Source organism: Notechis scutatus, chromosome 4 (genome assembly GCF_049901735.1).
Source record: "Notechis scutatus isolate UNSWTSFEM ecotype Mainland chromosome 4, rNotScu1.2, whole genome shotgun sequence".
NCBI lineage: Eukaryota > Metazoa > Chordata > Lepidosauria > Squamata > Elapidae > Notechis > Notechis scutatus.
In genome coordinates this window covers 28932860-28955345 of record NC_142012.1, presented here as the reverse complement: position 1 = coordinate 28955345, position 22486 = coordinate 28932860, and the positions used below count along the sequence as shown (strand labels likewise).

At 36.6% G+C, this 22486-nt stretch overlaps 1 protein-coding gene across 1 annotated transcript in view; it reads left to right on the top strand.

The window, feature by feature from the left end:
- Positions 1–22486, top strand: part of ARHGAP10 (Rho GTPase activating protein 10) — a 103593-nt gene that overhangs the window by 64883 nt on the left and 16224 nt on the right. Inside the window, exons 19-20 of the mRNA XM_026668772.2 lie at positions 9797–9947; positions 19872–20010. Of these exons, the coding sequence (XP_026524557.2) occupies positions 9797–9947; positions 19872–20010 (290 nt within the window). The remainder of the gene's footprint in view (positions 1–9796; positions 9948–19871; positions 20011–22486) is intronic.

Sequence of the window (22486 nt, the reverse complement as noted above, 5' to 3'; positions counted from 1 at the left end):
TGACCAGTTTTCAGCCCATTTTTAACCCGTTTTTGGGGCTGTTTTGGGCCCATTTTTCAGTTTGTTTTGGGCCCACTTTTCAGCCCGGTTTCAGCCTGAAGAGTGCTGCAAGAGGCTATGGAGGGTGAAAACAAGGAGTGGGGGGCTACACGCGGGCCATTTTAGCCACCAGAGGCACCATGGGCTAGTCTTTTGATAGTTCCAGGCCAGCTTCGCGGGCCGGATTTAAGCATCCTGTGGGCCGGATCCAGACAGCGGGCCTTGAGTTTGACATGCCTGGAATATAGGGTAGTAAACTGAAAAAAAAAAGTCTCAACGAAACTAAGGTGGATATAGTTAAGATTTGGTGCAGTAGACACATGGCAATTCAAAGTTTGGCATATGTGAAAATAAAAAGAGTCCTGAAAAAGTTGAAGACTTGTTTTCAAAATAAGTTGTCTTGTTGCAAAGTTGTCTCCGAATGCAAAACAATAATTAGCTCCTGTGATATTCATTGATTCATAGTATATCAAATGTTAACTGAATCTTGATAGATTCAGCTGGACATGATACGAACAATTCAGTCACAAATTGATAATATTCATGAATCACTGACTTGGACAATGGTAAATCATCATTCATTTGCCCATAAGAGTTGTAGCATTTCAGCAAAGGCTTAATAAACAAATGCTTCCAAGTGCCTTCATTGGTTCCTTCATTTCCACATTTTTTATTTACAGATTGAAATTTTTTAATTGGTTTAAGTTTTTATATTACTTTATAACTTTCATGTTTAAGGTTGCAGTCTCAATTTTTTAAATCTTTTCTAAAAAATCAAGATGCACGGGAAAAAGAATGAAAACATATGGGTTTACTTCTATAGCCATATCATTATACTCCATCAAGGTTCTTAGAAGTATAACTTACATGTATTAATGTCTTTAAATCATTTTATGTTTCTACTGTTGCTTCTGCACTTGCCAGAAAGTGTCAGCTTGTTCAGTTGACTCCTCTCTCCCACACACACAGTCCTGCTGCTTTCCAGACTGGCAAAAAGCTTGCTTTCAGTACAGTGGAAATTCTACTAGATTCATTATAGTCAGACTGGCAGACAGATGTCTGTGGAAGCATCACATCAAGAGAGGCTTAGAATGTTTCACTTGTATCAATTTATTTTAATTTCCTACGTACATGTAATAACAGAGAGGTGGCAGTATAAGCAAATGTATTTTCCACTGGTCTTATTTTATTATAGTAAAGAAATTCTCCTTTCTCTTGGCAATCTAAAACAAATCTGCCTTCCTTCCTTCCTTCGACATAAAATTAGTTAATGATAATATGTATAACTGACCATTTTTATTATTGTAAATGTAATATCTTACATGCATTATAGTACTAATCTTTAATGCTGCCTTAAATTCTCCATATCCCAACACCCAATATTGAGATTCAAAGTTGTGATTTAATCTAAAGAGATTATCTATAATTGTTATGGCTGCCATGATGGATGGAGAATGGTTTTCCATGTGGGTTTTTATTTTATGATGTAAGCCGTCCAGAGTCACCTATTTGTGAGTTGGAATGCTGTATAAACTTAATAAATAAATACGTACACATGCATGCATGCATACATGTGAGAAAAGTTCATCACAGAGTTATGTTTTTAATTCCAATGCCATATTATTTTTGGAGAATCACAATAATGTATTTGTGATTAAGAGTTATAGTATGGGATATCACACTGATGTGCATACCACAGTTTATACATATTTATATATCAGTAACTTGTCAAGCAAACATTTGCTCTTGTTCTAAGAAGAGTTAATGTGGCTTTATGAAAATGAATGCGTATGTTATATTCTGTTAAATATGCTGCTTTTTTCTTCAAATGTAAGATTTTTAATATTTAAATTGTATTAATAATACACAATGTTCAGTATAAAAAATGAAGTTGATTCAAAAATGGCTGTTGTTTCCATGTTAATTGATGTTGATTTTTCCTGAGTTTGTACATAGTCCATGTACTCTGCATTTTGGATGATACTGGTACTTTAAAAATAATAATATTTAAGCCAAGTAGAATACATGAAACCAGAACTGGGGGTGGGGAAAGGCAAAGGGAAGAAAAAAAGAAGGGAAAATGATTAATTATTTCATTTAGTAGAATATTTCTATTTCTGTTATATATGGCAATAATTATATATTCCTTTTGTCCAACTCTTTTTGTGAAAATCACACCAAGCAGATTTTCCATATGCTTTTTATATTGGACAGAGTTTTTTTTATAAAATAAAGACCATACTGTAAAGCATGATTTTTATATCTTCATCATGTGGTTTAAATAAAATGTGTTATAGTAGAATGCAGAGTCAAACTTAAAAGCTAAAAGCCCAGTTAAGTAGCTTTAGAATGGTTCATCTGTTAAACCAATAATCGCTTTTATAAAAGAGCTTTATGTCATCCATATATTTTAGCAGATTCATTTACATATTCTTAAAATAACTATGTGCAAAATAGTGTTCTTTTTTCCACAATTAAGGTAACCTAAGAACAGAAAATTTTGCTCAATAACTGAATAATACTTACCTATTTTCTTAAAATCTTATTTAAAATCGTATGTCAGTTCAATAAAATGTATTTATGGTATAAATTCTACTTGTATGTTAGTTTCTCCCCAGATATGCCCTGAAAGACATTTGTAACATAAATATCAATCATTAAATATAATACAAGTTAGACAATTTTCATAAAAGGTTGACCTAGAGAAACAGCATTTCTAATACACTGTTCCTTATTAAATATTTTTATTATGTTCTAATATATTTACTATTGAAGGCAACAATGTGGTTATTCCTTTCTTTATTAAAAAAAATCAGCCCAGTGAAATTTCATAATGTAAAAAGCACTCAAAATAAACTAGAAAGAAAAATTTAGAAAAATTTAGAAGGTATTTAAATTAATTTGATATCGGCCTGTGCTAGAATATCAATGACCATTTTTTCCTTCCCAAACATGGTTTTGTTCCTTTTGCTCAGATTAGATTTATTGTAAATCATGAATTTGAACTGATTGTTTACAAAATGAATTGCATCAGTTAATAGAACGGTTTTTTCCCCCACAGTAATTCTCAACAATATGTACTAAGTCAAATCCCTCATGTTCCCTTATCCCTTCGAACATTTGATAATTAATGGATTATTTTATTTTGAACTGACCTGATTTGCTATGAAAAAAAGAGCTGTAGGAACAGCAAAATACTCTAAAGAAAAGAATGAATATCAATAGCTGAAAGAGGCCGATGACTAAATACACTGCAACACAAAAAGTCCTGGCCTCTTTTCCAGTTGGCTGTTAAATTAGTAGTCAGCCAACAGGGTCAGTAGGAGTGAAAAGCTTTGTGGCTTTCTCTTCTGTTCCAACAACTCTTCTCAAGATGTTTGAAATGGAGTGGTCTAAGTTTCACATCCTTGCTCAGCAATCCTGTGGTCTCTGAGTATTGCACTTAGGAAGAATTGTGTACAGCTAAGGAAGAATTTTCAGTAGGGCATCTACCCCGGCATATGTTCCTGGATGCAGTTCTTATCCTTTCAACATTGCAATAACAGTGATGTTGGGACTTTGCGCTCTTCAGAACAATGCTAACAAATGTTCTTATTTTATTGGTCTATCTTCATTTCTTTAATTTGGCTGTGTATTTTTCTGTAGTTGAAAAGAAGGCTGTCTTCTGACATTACACGCCATTTCGGTAACAATTCTTCCTACTAATTAGTATAGCACAGCGGTCGCCAACCGGTGGGCCGTGGTCCACTGGTGGGCCATGAGAAAATTTTTGTGGCCGCAGAGAAATCTCTCCCCCAGAGACTCACGGCAAGCAAATTTGAGAGACTGAGCTAGCCAATGGCAGATAGATAGATCTCTGAATGAATCTATGATTCTGTGAGCAACTCAATCTGCCTGCTTTGCCTGATTTTGGGTAAAAGTTGCTCTTTTTTATTAAAAATTCAATATTTATATAAATATTTATAATATTTACACACAAGCCATGCCCAGCCAATCACATGACCACCAAGCCACACCAAGCCACACCCAGAAATCAGGCCACACCCACAGAACCGGTTAGTGGTCCCTGGGATCCCATTTTTTCCAAAGTCCACATATTACAGAAGTAAGTTGCCTTCCAAGTATGAACATTGTCTAATATGCCCGAAAGACATCCATATCACTGAAAATGGATCTCATTGCCTAGCAGTGCGCCTCTGTCACAGAAACTGAGTCAACAAAAAAGTTGCTCAGTTCTAGGAAATTAGAATTCAGTTTGTTGAACTGTTTTACCTTTTCTGTTGATTTAATAGACAAAGGATGCAATTAAAATAAACACATATTTTCCCCCATTTTTATCTGTTTAGTGATTTAAAATTCTTGAAAAAGCTGTGGTTAACAACTGGGTGCTGATGTTGCCCAAAAGTATAATTTACGTTTCCAGGAAAAGTAGGTTTTTCATGTTGAAAAAAAACCCTTGTTATTAAAAACCTTTATAATCTCAACAATAGTAAGGAATAGCAAGAGTTTAATTTTGGGTCTTAGACAGCATGCAGTGGTCTCAGTTAAAATATAAGAATAGGACTACTCTTGAGAATAGTCAAATCAAGAATTGTCAAATGTTCTATACGATTATTGGATATTTCAAATTCCTTTTGCACTTTTGATGATTTCCTGGTGTTGATGCTAGAGGACAGATAGGAATTTCTATCTATGAGACTATAAGAAGAAAAAGGATGCTTTGGGCTTTATTAGGGTGAGTCTCTCAGTCCTTAAAGTTTAGTTTCCATACATCTTAGCACTTCTATAGAGAGGTATTTTCTCTATAAAAAAGCGATAGTGTTACAATTTGCTTCAGCTATGACTACTGCGATGGCTGCTCAGATTGTTTCAGGGCAAACCTGGTGTGTTTATTTTTATCTTCAATGTTTTAAAGTCAGATATTGTATGATATTGCTATGATGCTCTTGGGAACTATGACATGGACCTTGAGAATAGCTAGTCTTGTACTTTTCTTCCACTTAACAACACAGTAGTTCCTCTGAACTATTCTTAGAACAGTTATTTTGGACTTACAAAATAATGTCACCGCTTTGCAATTCTTTCAATATCTATCTATCTATCTATCTATCTATCTATCTATCTATCTATCTATCTATCTATCTATCTATCTTATCTATCTTATCTATCCAGTATTAATTTTTTACAACTTTAAAAAAGGTTATAGTTAAATATAAATGTTTTTTGTCATTCTATTTCCTATTCTTACAACAGTGTAATACAGTTTTCAATTCTATGCATATTATTATTTATGGAGATTCTCAGTCATCCAGGTCATGGTTGTCCTAAAGGTGCTTTTTTAAAAAGTAACTGGACTTGTTTCCTTTGAAGACATTTCGCTTTTGTCCTTGTTCTAAGAAGAATTAATCTAGCTTTATGAATATGAATGCATAAGAAGCAAAATGTCTTCAAAGAAAAATAAGAAAGTCCAATTGCCTTTTGAAAAAGTACCTTTGAGATATTTATTATTAGTTTACTCATTTTGATTCCTTTTGATGGTAACTCCATATGACCACCATAAACTTAGAAGAGCACAATGCACTTTACATGAGGCTTAGTGGACAACCAATTAAATATGAGCCAGCAGTGTGCAGAAGCCGTCAAAAAAGCTAATGCAATCCTAAGTTGTATTAACAGAGGGATACAGTCAAGATCAAAGGAAGTACTAATACCACTCTATAAAGCCTTAGTAAGACCACACCTAGAGTACTGCATCCAGTTTTGTTCACCGCATTATAAAAAAGATGTTGAGACTCTAGAAAAAGTACAGAGAAGAGCAACCAGGATGATTAGGGGACTGGAGGCTAAAACATACAACGAACGGTTGCAGGAACTGGGCTTGGCTATCTAGTAAAGAGACAAGATAGCAGTCTTCCAATATTTGAGGGGCTTCCACGGGGAGGAAGGGGTCAAGCTATTTTCTAAAGCTCCTGTAGGCCAGACAAGGAATAATGGATGGAAACTGAACGAGAGATTTAACCTGGAAACAAGGAGAAACTTTCTGACAGTGAGAACAATCAACCAATGGAACAGCTTGCCCTCAGAAGTTGTGGGAGCGCCATCCCTTGAGACTTTCAAGAAGAGATTGGACTGCCATCTGTCAGAAATGGTGTAGGGTCTCCCGCTTGGGTGGGGGTTGGACTAGATGACCTACAAGGTCCCTTCCAACTCTGATTATCTTATCTGTATCTGAGGCTACCTTTGAAGGCCATCCTAAAACTGCTGTTGTAGACATCAGAAACCCACTTACTGGCAAATGAAAACTTTCATAATGATAGAACATATGTGCTATAGGCCTTGCAGTAGATTTGATATATTTACAGTCTAATTCAAAGCCAGCTTTTACTTAAGAAGCCTTATATGGCTTGATTCCCAAGTATTTTCAGAATCACCATCTCTAAGTGAAATTTCCAGTACATTTTATTTGAGAGAAGTTACTCATTCTCCTTTGAGGGAGATAGGCAAACTATGGTGAATAAACTGTGTATTTCAGTGGTCTCTGTTTAATAGAATAGCCCCTACCAATGTTTGACTAGCACTACTCTGACAATTTTTTGAACTGCTTAAAACTATTTTTTAAAGACTATGATAATGAGCTGTCATCATAGGGTAAGCAGAATACAATTACAGTGTTTTAAAACTGTCTGTTTTAATGTTAAGATGCTAACTGTTGGGAATGCAGAAGTGTACAAAATAAGTAAATCTAATGCAACCTGTCAGAGAACAACTAATAATAAAAGAACACAGAAAACTTACCTGTTGACTAAAAAGATCATATTCTCAGCAAAGAAGACAATCGTTACTTATTTTCAATCCATAACCAATATATAAAAAAATATATTACAACACAATAAATATAAAAATAATAACATAAAGATTAATTGTAAAAGCTTGAAGTAATTAATAGTATGATGGAAATATTAGATAAAATCTGCAAGACTTGGCTATTGTTAAAAAATTAGCTACCATGTTGCAATTGAGACCAGAAGTTCTGTCACTAACCAATCCAGTCGTAAAACAATGTGTCACATCACCATACTGTTTGGCAACATAAATTCCAATACTAAATGAATCATATCATTAAGTGAGAACATCCCATGATCATTACCTTCTTCCAGCTTCCCCACGGTGATCATGTGACTATGGATGCTGCAATCAATGTAAGTATGAGGACTAATTGTAGCTGCCACACATTCAGCACCATCGTACGTTTGAATGATCTCTGAACGATTATTAAGGAAGGAACATATGTAATAGCCAGAGTTAATTTCCTAGGATAAAATGATAATCTCAGAGGAGTAATTTAGATTTCTAACAATTGTTATTAGTTTGTTCTCCATTTATTGCATAGAGGGCACTCTAGTTATGAATGTGGAATAGATTGAATTTCTATATCATAACATACACAAGTATGAATTTAATAAGGAATACTTCTGTATCTACCATTTGTTGCTCTTTTAATTTGATGATTTTGGTGAAGATGAGGTGGCTCCTATGTAAAGTGTAGGAAATATCTGGCAATGGAGCAGGAGAGGGTTATTGAGCTGTAATGGAGGTGGAAAGTTCTGGTTACCTATATGGGCATCTAGGTCTATATCCTGCATTGAAGGCTGACTGACTTTATCAGGGTTGAGACTTAGATATTAGACCTAAAGATTTAATTTTGGAAAATAAAAGCTCAGTAGCTTGATTTTTTTCTTTGGGAAGATTGAAATTAAGAAATGATCCAAAGACACCCCCCCACAAAAAATTTTTTGCTCCTACCAACATCTGATGTGACATAACCTCTCATAAGCCCAAAAGAAATGCAACCTAATTCCAATCAGACAAGATGAAATAGGGAACCTGAGTTTTAGTCTTTAAAAACCCCTATCAATAGCCTTCAAAAAATCATGTTTGCATATAGAAGAGATCCTCTATTAAGCTTGTCCCACCTCCAATTATTGATACCTCAGCTTAAAAATCCTTTTAAGGACTTAGGCCAGGGGTGTCCAACCTTTCACCTTCCCTGGGCCACATTAGAAGATGAAAATTTGGTTTGGGCCGCACATAATTAAATTAAATAATTAATTAAATTAAATAATTAAATTAAATTAAATTAATAAAATAATAAAATAAAATAATTATTTATTATTTATTATTAATTATTTATTAAAAATTTTTATTTTTATTTTATAATTTTCCGGCCAAATTTTGCGGGGTGGGAGGGAAGGGGGAAAAGCTCGCCCGCCTTGCGCCTACCTCTCCTCCTGCAAATTATTTATTTTTTATTAATTTTCCAGCCAAATTTTGCGGGGTGGGGGAGGGGGGAAGAAAGCTCGCCCGCCTCACGCCTACCTCTCCTGCAAATGCAGCAGCGGCGGCAGCGGTGGCGGGGGCAGAAGCAGCAGCGGCGGTGGCGGCGGCGGGGGCAGAAGCAGCGGGGCGGCAGCGGCAACGGGGGCAGAAGCAGCAGCGGCGGGGGCAGAAGCGCGGCGGCAGCAACAGCAGGAGGTGGCAGGGCGGGACTTTTGGGCTGCAGCTGCCCGCCTTTTCTGTTGCTCGCCTCGCCCCGCCTCGCGCCTACCTCTCCTCCTGCAAATGCAGCGGCGGCGGCAACAGCAGGAGGTGGCAAGGCAGGACTTTTGGGCTGCGGCTGCCCGCCTTTTCTGTTGCTCGCCTCGCCCCGCCTCGCGCCTGCCTCTCCTCCTCCTCCTCGCTGGATCTTTCATGAAGGTTGGGGTGGGCGTTGGTCCGCATTACGAGGCGACCTGGGCCTCATGCGGCCCATGGGCCGCGGGTTGGACAAGCCTGACTTAAGCAATGAACATCAGCTGTAGCCAAGATGAGTGGAAGTGATTGATCATTTTATCTTAACAAAGATTTATGTTCTGGAGCAATGAGAATTTAATGTCTGCGTGGACCCACCTACATACATATTTTGGGAGGCCATCACTTTGGCTTTTTTTTTTTTTTTTTTGCTTTATAATAGTAACAATTTGGGGAAATGTGAAGGAGAAGAGAAGAATATTGAATGCCAGACTTGGTTCCCATCTAAATGCAAAAAGTGTTTGGTAGAGGTAGAGCTGTCTGTCAATGTAAAAAGCATTTGTCCTCAAAAGATTTTAAGGAAAGATACTGAATCTCTCTGATTCAATTTCCTTCTTATAATATCTAGGTTAAAGTTTCTAGCAAAAAAAATCACATTAGGAAAAATATATCTGAGCTTAAATGCCTGGGAAACTAAGTGTTATAATAGTGTAGAATTTTAGAACTATAAAGGACATTTTTCCAAGTGCCATGTGAAAAAGCCCTCTTCTTGATTATAAATTTCACCTGATAAAATTGTGCACTAGGGTGATATATTAGTAATTGCTTCTTAAGAATAGGATGAATGAATGAATGAATGAATGAATGAATGAATGAATGAACAAAAGACCTGAGCAAAGTTCATAGGTTGAAAAAATTGTAGAGCTTATCTCTTGTCTTAGTTCATAACCCTGATTGATCTCATAATCTGCCATCTGGCAAACATAAAATTCTTTGGTCTGTGAGTTTAAGTGTTTGGCAGAACAGTGAATATTTATGCTTATTTTAATTTTGATTTATTTAAAATAATATTCAAAATGCGAGACATTGAATATAAATCCAAGGCAAATGATTTCTTGAAAATGACTTACAGGATTTATACAAGTTGTCCTTCACAGCAAATCAGTGTGTTTTTTATTACTCTTGGCAGATTTTCCATATGCTGCCTGATGCTTATTTCCCTGAGCCTACGCCTGCGCCAATCTCTCCTCCAAATGCCCCACCACGACAATCAAGACGACAGGGGCAACGTAATAAGAGGCCTCTTGCTGTATATAATCTCTGCCTAGAACTGGATGACAGTAAGATGTTCATCATATTTTCTATCTTGGCAAAAGTGGAATTGCAATATATCTTCTGCAATATCTTTTGTTATTTTTGTTTCTGAAAGTTAGAAAATGGAGGCAGCATTCTGATAGAATGTGTTTTATAATATCGTGTGTACATAACTTTAGGACAATGTATGTGCTTTTACTGAATTTTTAAACTAATTCTATTTGACCTCAATAATTATAAGTTGTATGAGAAATGGAATAAAATAGGAATCCAAAGCAAAGCTTTTTAGTGAGTTTGAAGAGACAACTCTAGCAGTAATATTGATAGTAATATATAATTACATATACAGTAAGTTATAAAATGAAAAAGTAGAATTCATTATGCAAATAAAGTGTAACAATTTTTCAGAATGCAAAGATTACATTTGCGGTTTTTCCATTAAAAATACTTTAACAGTGATACAATGTGTACAGATATAAAATGAAAGACAGGTATACAAGCTGACTGATACATTTTCCTCATAAGAAGTTCATCAGCAGCACTCCAAAATATTATGGTTGGTTGCACAGTCAGCCACATGCTTGGACTGGATTTGTCATTTTTGTCCTGTAAAGTCTTTCCCAAGGATCTGGGACAGACTGAATTTATTTAATAATATTAAAGATATTATTGCCCTTGTCACAGCATGTAAGCTGTCATAGGATGTAAGCTGTTCCAAGTAAAGTTGCCTTTTGGAATTGACTGATGGTGATTTTGTCACTGCCGATGGTATTCGAGTTCTCCTCCAGTTGTTTTGAGATTGCACCCAAGGCACTTACTACTATTAGTGCTATCTTTCTTTTGCTACTTATATTTGCAGGCTTTTGTGATTTTTTCCCCACTTCTTTTTTTTTCTATTCTTCTGTCTCAAGATATTGAAGTGTTGATTTTATGGTCTTTTTTATTGACAGTTGTTAAGTCTCAGTTATTGTGTGACAGAAGATGTTTGTTTGAAAAGTTCCAGAGTATTTTAACTTCTTCATTTTCTATTACTTTATCTATTTGTGTGCCCACCACTTCTTGCTATTTATTGCATATAATTCCAATGCACCTTTGTTCTAATTGTTTAACATTGATACATCAAAACCAGATATAAAAATAAAGATAAATAGATCTATATATATGTTTCCTTCTTAAAAAGTGGGCTATAGCCGTGGTCTCCAACATTTCATCTTAGTGGCCCTGTGCAGAGGACACGTCCTGAGTGGCAGGTGGACACGCACAGCTCATTTGGTACGAGCAGCGGGGACGCACACTCTTCACTCACACAAATGGAGCTTGGTATGTGAATGGAGGACACTTATGCTTGAAGCTCCACTTGGATGAGCGTTGAGCACTTCTGCTCATGTGCAAAGCTCCATTTGCATGAGCGGAGCATGGTCAAACAGAAGGCACTTCTGCTGTTGTGCAAAGCTTCATTTGTGCAAGTGGAGCTTCACATAAACGCTCTCCACTCAAATGACTGTTCACGCTCTCTCCGCTGAAGCAAGTGGAGCTTTGCATGTGCTTGCCTATCTCTCGTGCAGCCTGGTTTGAAACAGGTTGTGGTCTGGTAATGTGGCCCGGGGGGTTGGGGGATACCTGTTTTATGGTATTGTTATTACGATTGGTTGCACAAAATCAGAAGGATGTTTAGACTGGATTGGCATTTTTATCCACCGATTGAGAACCTTCCAAGGACCTGGTGTAGGCAGATGTTATTGTTGATGGTCTTAGAGGTATCATCATTATTATTAAATGGGTAATTTATAATTATATTCACAATCAAACACTGGTGAAAGTATTTATTTACTTATTCATTTATTTATTGTAAAATTAGAATATTCATGTCTGTTAAATATCAAGGGAATAGAACAGAACAGAGCAGACAAGGAAACAGAACAGAATAATAGAATATAATTCTTTATTGGCCAAGTGTGATTGGACACACAAGGAATTTGTCCTCAGTTCATAAGCTCTCAGTGTACATAAAAGTTATAAGTGATAAATCATGATCATAGTCATCATAAAATATATTCATTATGAATCATAAGATACAACACTTAGTGGTAGTCATGATACTAAATAACATAAATCATACTAGGAAACTAAATAGAACAATATAAATTGTAAAGGGACGTATCAAGTTATAGTCATAAGTAGAAAAGGAGATGGTTAATAGGAAAGATGAGAAGAATAATAGTAAAAGTCTTACTAAATATACAATGTTGTGGAAATTAGTTGTTTAGCAGACGGATAGCATGGTGGAAAAAACTGTCCTTGTGTCGTCTAGTTGTTCATTAGGCATAGCTCCAATGATGATTTTCCCCCCATAAGTGTTTAAGTTAAATTTGCAAGCCCCAGTATTTCACTTTTTTTTCCACGGTGCTTTTCCATCCCCTATAGCAACATCAGTGAACCAGAGTTTCTTCTTTTCAGTGACAGCAAACAAAATGCCTATCTGTTTGAGTTTTAAAATCCCATAAAATCTTAACCCACTCATTTTCCGAAACCCCTCCTCTTAATGGTTCCTGTGGTTTTTGCTACATTTAAGTCCAAAATTCTGGCACATTTCCAATGAATAATTTTGGCACCTTAGTTGTAACAATGATTAGAGTCAGTTTGTGAAATTTTGCTGCAGCCACTGATCAAATGGTCAGTTGTTTCAGGCTTTGCATTACAAAGGTGACATTTGTAAATTGCCCAGATTCACTTAGGTGAGATGGCTGGTGTAGAAATTTAATAAATAACTAAATTAGTTTATTGTTTTGCATTCATCAAAATAGTGGCAAAGGTTGTTCTTGAGTTAGTAAAATAAAATCTTCAGTTCCTTTCTTTAACACTCCTGATCTTAACCAGCTCCATGTATAGTTTTTATTGGATTTTCCAAATTTATATACACCTCAGGTATTTCTCCACAGTGGGCATTTGAGTTTAGTAGAGTTTTTTTAGACTTGGTATTTTTTATTTCTTTCTTACATTAATTAATTAAATCTCTTCACAAAGAATAGTGAGCTCAACACCCAGAAATATTGGAGGCAGCTTAATTTTAGTGATGTGCAAATAGATAACATGTAGCAATAAAATTTTACTTAATGAAATGTATTTATTGATGAACAAATGGTACAAGTTGTAAGCATATAACAAATATTATAAACTGTTAGCTTTTATATATAAATACAAGTGCCTTTTGTCTTCCATACTTTTCATTTTGTATTTAAATAAATAGCAAATTCAAACTTGTCATCCAGAAAAATCAGTATATATGTACACATATGTAGGTAGGTACATAGGTATGTATTATACATACATATGGGATAGGAAAAGTACTAGATATTTGGTGATGTGTTTTTAAAGATTGTACTGTAATAAATGTTTTAAAGAAATAGATTTTAAAAATGGGTTCTGCACTTGTTAGAACCACCATAAGCTTCCAACAGGACATCTGTAGTTCTGTTGGAGCAAAAATAAAAAGTATGGTGGCATCTTAAAAGCTATGTTATTTGTCATGGCATGAAAGCTCATTCCACAATAAATCTGTTGATCCTTAATTTTCCATAATATTGTTTATTCATTTTTTTAATTAAGATATCACATTTCATGGCAGCTTCACTTGCTTGCCATAAGTTTTGAAGTTAAATTCCAATAGTTCAAGGATGCCAATAAAAACCCAAACATACTTTGGAAAAAATAAGTGGCCTATCACTGTTCAGATTTTTAGACATCTTAAAACAAGATCAGGCTAGAGATTTTAAACTGTCATTAATAGAATTGTTAACAGCAATATATAATTGTTAATAGTAATATTGGAATCCCCACTGAGTTTCTTTGGTAACTTCAGATGACATGTTAAATTCTTTGTACAGCCACAGAGAATTTAGTTCCTTTTATAACCCTTAGGTGAACCTCCTGTCTAGCACTGTTGGCTCCTGTATAGCAGTGAATTGTAACATTGGAGAAAATAGTACAATTTGGGGTAGATTTATATTCACCCATCACACTATATCCAAAATTCCTTACCCACTGAATTCATATAATGTTTTTACATGTTCTTTCCAAATTCACTTTCAGTAACATTTTATAAAACTTAGCAATAATATGTTCATTGCTGCCGCACAGTATTTTATTCTATAGAAACAGTAAAATGAAAGGTAAGCAGGTGGCAGTGGTGAGAGGGAAAGGGAAGGAGAATCTGCACTGTGAATGAATAAAAAAGAGGGAACAAAATTAGTCAGATATATAAATGAATAGAAAGGAAAAAATAAAGTTCGAACTATGTATTTAAGCAGGGTTAAAACTGACCCAGAGAGTGGTACTCTTTTCCTTAAACAATTTCCAAGCAATATTTGATCGCCAGGGAAGGGGCATACATGTAAAAAAGGGTAAAGCTTCAATCACCCAGACCTAGTCACTATTTTGACTTTTGACTCACACCCCTTGCAGATATGGCTTTTTTCAGGTTAATCTTAAAAAATACCAGCCAACGCAAGTGTGTACAGCCCTTTGCATGATGGGTGCCTGCAGAAAAAAGAAATGTTAATGTGTATATCACAGTAGAATAATGCAGATCTTTCAACTTATATGCTTGTATTAACATCCAGATGGAATTATGCCAAAATAAAGCTTACATCGTGGCATCAGGGTGTCCATGTTATTTTGATTCAATCACACTTTGTACAAATACTCTAATATAGATATATGCTTATTCACCTATAGTTTCTCTTCTCAAAAGAAAAAGTGATCATTACCAGCATTCAGATATATTGGGGAGGGATCTATTTTTTCTATTACTTAATATTTTTTTTAATCTTCTGTATGCTCCAGTAGATAAAATTTTGACTTGTCACTTTAATCTCAAGCTAGTGTGGAATTCATTGTACCCTGCTTTTATCTTGTTTCTTTGTATATGATAACCATTAGATCTATCATATCTTGACATTTTAATTATGTGGTCTAAAATAATACCCTGGTACATATCTGATTCTGCTGTGAACTGTTTTCCCCAGCTTGATAAAATTGTGAGTTTTTGATCCTTTATTTTTAGCTACCTCAATGAGAAGTTCACGTAGGAATAGGATGCACACCTGTATGCTAGCTATTCCTTTAGTATGTTTTCCTTAAGAAACTAATATGGATTTCCTTGCAATAGAACAGAAGTGCATTCGAAGTAAAGCTGAGATTTAGGAAAAAAGGAAAATAGATTGATTTAACATCTAAGCAAAACTAAAAACTACAAGGATCAAACAGATCAGATTGCTTTTGAGGAAAGTGTGGCTTGATATTTCAGTGTTCAACCATATTCTTCAATTGTAATATCTTGTGTAGAGGATGGAATATACTTTGGGCATGTGTGGAAAAATGGCAATTGTAGGAAGTGATACATAAAGTCTAGTAAATAATAGTAAAAATATTAATTCTTTAATATGAGACTTTTTAGAACAAGCTTTAAAAACATTATTTTACTATTTAATGTAAAGTTAATACCGAATCCTTTCCCAAAATTCTACATTATAGGCCCACTGCCTGTGTGGACCCAGCGGGGAAGGATAGGGTGGGGAATAGGCAGAGGGTATGCTGCAATAGACATAGCTTTAAGACTGGGTTATAACTATCTTTTAGGGGTCTTTAAACTATCACTCAAAAATAAATAGTAACTTGACTGGTTGGTTCATTTTATATCTTGACATCTGTTTTTTCCCCCTCTAGCACAATATTTTAATATTTTGTTGTGTGTTCTTTAACATATTCTATAAGAAAAAAATAGGTGAAAATACTATATTAATGGCTATAGGTAAGGAGATCTTGAGGATTTTACTCCAATAGTCATTGCTGACTTTAAGGGGTGGTGCTCATGTCTGTTTCAAGTCCATTGAACCAGCACTGTCTGAAGTTATTTCCATAGTCACACATGGCGAGTATGATGTCATGGAGCGCTGTTACCTTCCCACCAAAGTGGTGCCTATTTATCTACTTGAGTTTGTATGCTTTCAAACTTCTAGGTTGGCAGGAGCTGGAGTGAGGACAGGAGCTCACCCGATCGCATGGTGCTTGGATCTCAAACCTGGGCTGCTGACGCTCCAGCCGACAAGTCCATTGAACCACTGCGCCTCCCTATATTAATGGCTATATTACCATTTAATTCACTCAGGAATTTTTTTATTCTTATGTGCTGCTCTAAGCTTTATTATCTAATGGTAGAGAGTAAAAGTGCATAATTTTTTGAATTTTATATGCACAAATGCTCACTTAAATGAGATATTTGCTAAAATATGTAAAGTAGGTAATAGTTCTTTAACACTTCCTTGAAAAGGATTTTTGCTTTAATGAAGGAGCTGGCCATCTGGTGTCCTCCTGCAAAAAAAAAAAGTGCCCTGATTTATTTTTTAAATTATAATAATGCACTTGTTTTGCAATATTATTTTATATTTTTTTATATTATAATGCAACTTTTTATACTAATAATAATTAAAAAAGAAGTCGTTTGCCTAATTAAGTTACTTATTACCTATGGCTCAAGGAACAATGAGTTTAAGAATAATTCTAAAAATTAAAATGATTTCCAAGCTTTCTTTATTACAGAAATAGTTTTACAATTAGTAATAGTGCATTTGTATATAAGCGCTTTTTGCCTTTCCCTTCCCGAGGCAACGCGGGACTGGGGCCGCACCGGCGGCAGCAACTCCCAACAGCCCAGCCGGAAGGGAAAGGCAAAAGCGCTTTTGCCTTTCCCTTCCCGAGGCGACGCGGACTGGGGCCGCACCGGCGACAGCAACTCCAACAGCCCCAGCCGGGAAGGGAAAGGCAAAAGCGCTTTGCCTTTACCGGCGGCAGCAACTCCCAACAGCCCCAGCCGGACACCTGAGCGGAGCCCGGGCGGAACTGCCTGTTGCCGCCGTGGGCGCCGTTGTGGGCGCCCGGCTGCCCAAGTAAAGAACAGGGCCGCGCCGGACCATCGGAGAAGCGGAGCAAAGCCGGACACCAGCAGCCGCCTCCCTCGGCGCAGAAAGCCTCCCCCAACCAGCCGGCCGGTCTCCTCCTCCTCGGTCACACAGAACAAACAGGCAGAGAAGGAGGAGAGCAGCTGGCCAGCCGGGGGAGGCCTCCCGTGCTGCGAAAGAGGCAGCCAACGATGTCCGGCACTGTCCTGCTCCACGCGCTGGCTGCTCGGACTTGCCGGGCCCGGCACATAGAACAGGGCGGTGCCGGATGTTGGAGAAGCCGAGCGGAGCCGAAGCGACCTCGGCTCGCGTTGTTTTCTGAGCCTAGAGCCAGGGCGCTTTCATTGCACGGCGGAGCTTCTTGTCTCGGGAAAAACCGGGCGTCGTTGCTGCCCCCTGAGGGGAGGGCGATTCTGGGCTGCGCGATTGGGGGACTTCGTGGCTTTGGGTGGGTGGGAGTGAGGACGGACGGAGTCTGTGAAGCGGGGCTTGCCTGCCCTTGCTGGCTGCCTCTGCTTCCTTAGGGGCGGGGAAGGGGGCTCATCTGGACCAAGGGTGAGTCTCCCCCTCAGTTTCCCCTGAAGGATCTTCCGTCGCTTTTGCCTTCTCCCTACATCTCCGCTCAGGTGTCCGGCTGGGGCTGTTGGGAGTTGCTGCCGCCAGTGCGGCTCCGGTCCTGCGTTGCCTTGGGAAGGGTGGGGCAAAACCAGGAGCCGCTGAGCCTGAGCCTCCGGTGCCGCTGCTGCTGTTGCAAAGCGCTGCCGCGGCTCTTCCTTTTTGCCTTTCCCTTCCCGAGGCGACGCGGGACTGGGGCCGCGCCGGCAGTAGCGACTCTTGATTCAGGGGGCCTCCGAGGGAGGGGAAGAGAGTGACTCCTGCCTCCCGCTGTCATCATCATCTTCTTATTTTGGGTTAGTGAATCAATTAAACCTTTCATGATAGTGAGATCGTTTCCCAAATTAATTATTTTTATTTTTTAAATTTACCAGTAGCTGCTGCATTTCCCACCCTCGGCTTATATTCGAGTCAATAAGTTTTCCCAGTTTTTTTGTGTAAAATTAGGTGCCTCGGCTTATATTCGGGTCGACTTATACTCGAGTATATACGGTAGTTTCTCTTCTAGCATTCTGTCAACTGACATACCTCCCAGGAAACTAGCATCCTAAAAATCAGAAATTAACTGATACCTTGGAATTAGGATGCTAGTCTCTGTCATGATTTTTCAGAGTGCTTTGGGGGGAAAAAGTGCTGCATCTTGCACATTAGTACAAATTTAGATATAAACATTAATCTATGTTACAAAAACTAAATAATTAGAATAGATCTAAAAACTTTGCATTTTAAGTGTATATTCTTACAGGGAAGTGTGTTTTCTACTGTGAGTTTTATGAATTTATCATTATCATAAAATCTAATTTACCACAAGCTCTTATCATGTCATGCAAGGATGCATACCAGTGAACATTAAACACCAGCTTAGAGTATCTAATGTACAGAAAACAATGTAATAGATCTGTTGTAATAGTCAGCACAATTAATCTAAATATGGTATAGTTTAATTTTATTTATACAACAAATAAAATATATTTTATTTATTTATCGAATTATTTGCAGTCTACCTAACAGTTCAGGCAACTCTTAAGAGGCTTACATCAAGATAAAATAAACATTCAATTATTATAAATATAAAAATGGATTAAAATTACAAAAATTAAAGCAAACTAAAAAAAAACCCCAAGGGTTTGGGGGGAGAGGTGCCTTTTCTGTTGGTTTCTCAGCCACTTCCATCCAACAGCTTCTCCTTCAGGAGCCCATGCCAGCTAGCAGAGCCAGGTTTTTAGGCTTTTCCTGAAGGCTGATGGTAAAGCATTTTGAATCCCACCACTGGCCACCTCCTCTTTGAGCAGGAGTTATGAATCTAGGAGAATCCTGAAGTTTGTGTTTGTTTGTCTGGGGCGCTGCCACCCCATCTAGAAAAAATGATAAGCTTCCATTTCCCGAGGCTCAGTACATTTTATCAGGGTTCAGTTTATATATCTCAATGAGTTATGTCTACTTTGTTATTACATTTATCTAAATAAAAATATTAGAAAGAAGCTTCAGATCAAATGTTGAAGTGCTGAGTGCTTTTAAATGGTAAGAGAATGATTTCCTTAAAAATTGCTGAGAAGTCTTTAGCAAGGGATCTGTGAAAAGAGTTTGTTACAGAATTGATGTTTTGATTGTACATTGGAATATCTAAACATTGTTTCAACTTGAATTAATTTAATGCAGCCAATTTGTACATTCTAGTGATTATTGTCAAGAGGAAAATAATCAAGTAAAAGCATGTTGCAAAGGCTGAAATTAAATGATTATTTTGGATATTAAAATGAGTGTATAAATGGCTGGATGTCAGCTAGCGATAATTTTAAAGAGCAAAGGTTATGGATTAAAATTGTATACATAATTCTTTTTCACTTCCAGTGTGCAGCGGTTCCATACATTCTTTAAAAGAGGTAGTCTATTCAAAGTTACAACAGCACTGAAAAAAGTGACTTCTGACTGTTTTTTACACTTACAACCATTGCAACAGCCCCATAGTCATCTGATCAGAATTTGGACACTTGGCAACTGGCATGTATTTATGATGGCTGCTGTGCCCTGGGGTCATGTGATCACCTTTTTCAACCTCTGACAAGCAAAATCAATGGAGGAGATTCACTTAACAACCAAGTTCACCTATTAACTGCAAGAAAAGTCATAAAATGGGGCAAATCTCATTTAACAATTGTTTTGCTTAGCAGCAGAAATTTTGGGCTCAATTGTAGCCAGGTCCACTTGTATGAATTTATCTTAAATGACTTGCAAGTTAATATAGTTCAAATGACTGCAATCCTTAAAGCATTTTTCACAGAAATCAGATTTCAGAGCAAATATTGGGTGGCTTATATTTTGCATAATAACTGTGCTACATTTAAAAAATGGAAGCAGTAAAATAATATTTATTTTTAGGTGACAATCTTATCCCTGCCAAAGAATACACACGCTCAGGTAGCATGGATTCCCTATCTTCTCAGTCTCCCACAACTGCTGCTCCTACCAGCCCTCAAGACACAGAGAAAAATAATCTCATAACTGACAGTGGCAATCCGTAAGTACATATTTTTTGTTTGAAAGTCTATCTGCTGTACAAAAAACATGTAAAGTACAGATTTCTTGTTGTCTTATAGTATTTGTAAGTACCAGAAATGTGGAAAGCAATTTTGTTAGTTCCTTTTCAAGTTCCATGCAACAGAATTAGCTAATTTCTTTAGATTTAATTATTTAAAATGATTTTGCAAATTCTTGATTGCTTAGACTCCCTTCAAAATGTCTTTAAAACATTTAATTCAGTTTTAAAAAGGGACTCGTTACATGCATTTTAAACATATAGTCGACAGTAGCTGAAATTATATTTGGGCTATTTTAGAGGTTTGTAGTGTTTGGTTCTTGCAAAAGAGGGGAACCCTTTAAAGTTAGATGTTTACATCATAATTCCTCCTCTGTTTGGCAGACCACAGAGGAAATAAACATTCAATCCAGTCCCCCTGTCCCTCAGCAATATATTTAATATTATAACTTTTTTATTCCTAATTGTCACAGCAGGAGATAGTGGCTAGATGGACTTGCTGGTTTTGGAAAAGCTAAACAGGATTATTCCTGTTAAATTAATGTAGAAGAGACCTCCAGCAAATCCAGAGTTATGGACTATACTATACAGTTCTCCTCCCCCTCCCTCCAAAAAACAAGGTTAAGGTAATCACTTTCATATTGTTTCCAAGAAAGCTTTATGGACACATCTAATTCCCAGGATTTATGTTCCTTTCAATATTTCAACTCGATCCCTAATTAATCCACAGATTTTCACAGAAATGTTTGTCCCATTAACATTTTGATTACTAATAATTTGTCTTTAGGAAATTTTGTCAGGATGTTCATATTTTAGAAAGCACAGAGAAGCACAATGTATTTTTGTGATTAACATGAAGCTTTTAGGGGGGAAAAGCATTGCCTGCAAAGCAATGTTTTTTTCCTTCCTGCACCCAGTAAAATTCAGTCTAAAAATTCACCTCTGTGTGCAGTCATTTGAGAAAGAAAAATATGGAATCACAGTGACAGCCACAGTGGAAAATTGAAGACTGTGCAGTTGCAAAGATTTTTTTGTAGTGCAGCCCAGGGTGAGATTCTATTCTGGGTTAAGATTTACATGAAAAGTGCAATTCACTTTTAAAAGGAGTGAACCTTTTCCTGCCATTCAGAACACCCAGAAGAAAGCTTGCCTAAACTTGTTGCTTATTAAAATTTTACATTACAGTTATGATAAATATCTCATCTGATTATGCTTTTGGGCCTTCTAAAAGCATTCTTCTCCTTCTGCCATGTCTATAGTCAATGTAATTCATACTTGACAAATTTCCTATATAACTTTGTCTCAATTCATATACAGATTTCGGTTGACACGTGTTCATGTTATTCAAAATAAGACAAGTGAAACCCATGTATTTAATACAGTATATTATAAGATCTTAATTAAAACATTTAAATGTTTTAATCAATAATATTCAGTTTATTATTCAACATACATAATACTCAGTATACTAAATATTTTTGGACACTTGAACTTCAGTAATATTAATTTAATTTTCAGCATATTGTTAATGTTTTAAATAAAACTAGGATATAAATTACAAACACAGTTTTTAAAAATAATTAGCTATAAAAATTTATAGAAGTCTACATTTGACAAAAGAGATACATGCTTACAAAATCTTTTAAATGCCCTATCTTGGGAGAACAGAATTGGTCTGTCTCCAACATGGCGTAGAAATGATGGTCTTGTCCAGAAGGAGAACGAACATTCAACAGGGCACTTTCTGGACAATTTAACATGGTTCAGGCTTTTAACAGGACACTGAGTTCTTTAATTTGGCATGCCCTAAGCCAGTAGCACTTTAAAGATTAATACCAGCTCTTAAAATTATAGTAGCTCGTGCAGATCTTATCCTAGGGTTAGGGTTAGGATTGTTCGATCACAATTTTATTTTCACATCTTACACCAATTATAACTTTGATATACTTTTCAAGCATAATCTATTGTGGGGTCTGTGACAGTAATCAAAAAAGGATGTTAGCATGACTAAGCATTACCAATGTTGAGCTACCAGTTCAAAAATAATTTTGCAAGGGTGCCCAGCTGACACCTTGAATCCAATGACAACTGAAATCAAGTCAAATTCCTAGACTGTGAGCCTGCTGTTTCCAGATATACAACCCTTTCAAAATCAGGCTGAATCTCAGTCCCTCTATTCCAGGTTCTTCTTTACCATCAGCACTTCTGTCTTACCATAAGCTGAAAAAGCATTTTTTAGAAAGTATTATTATATTATCATTACAATTCTCTTTTTTCTTTTTATTAATGCTAGTTAATATTTATTGTGCTGAAGCTAGTTTTTAGGTTCCACTTTGGTGGGAAGGTAACAGTGCTCTGCAATGTCATGATGGCCACATAACCATCAATTTTCGGCTGGGACGGCCTCCTGCAACCCTCTGCCAGTAAAAACAGAGCTCAGGAGGGCCACCTGCGGCCC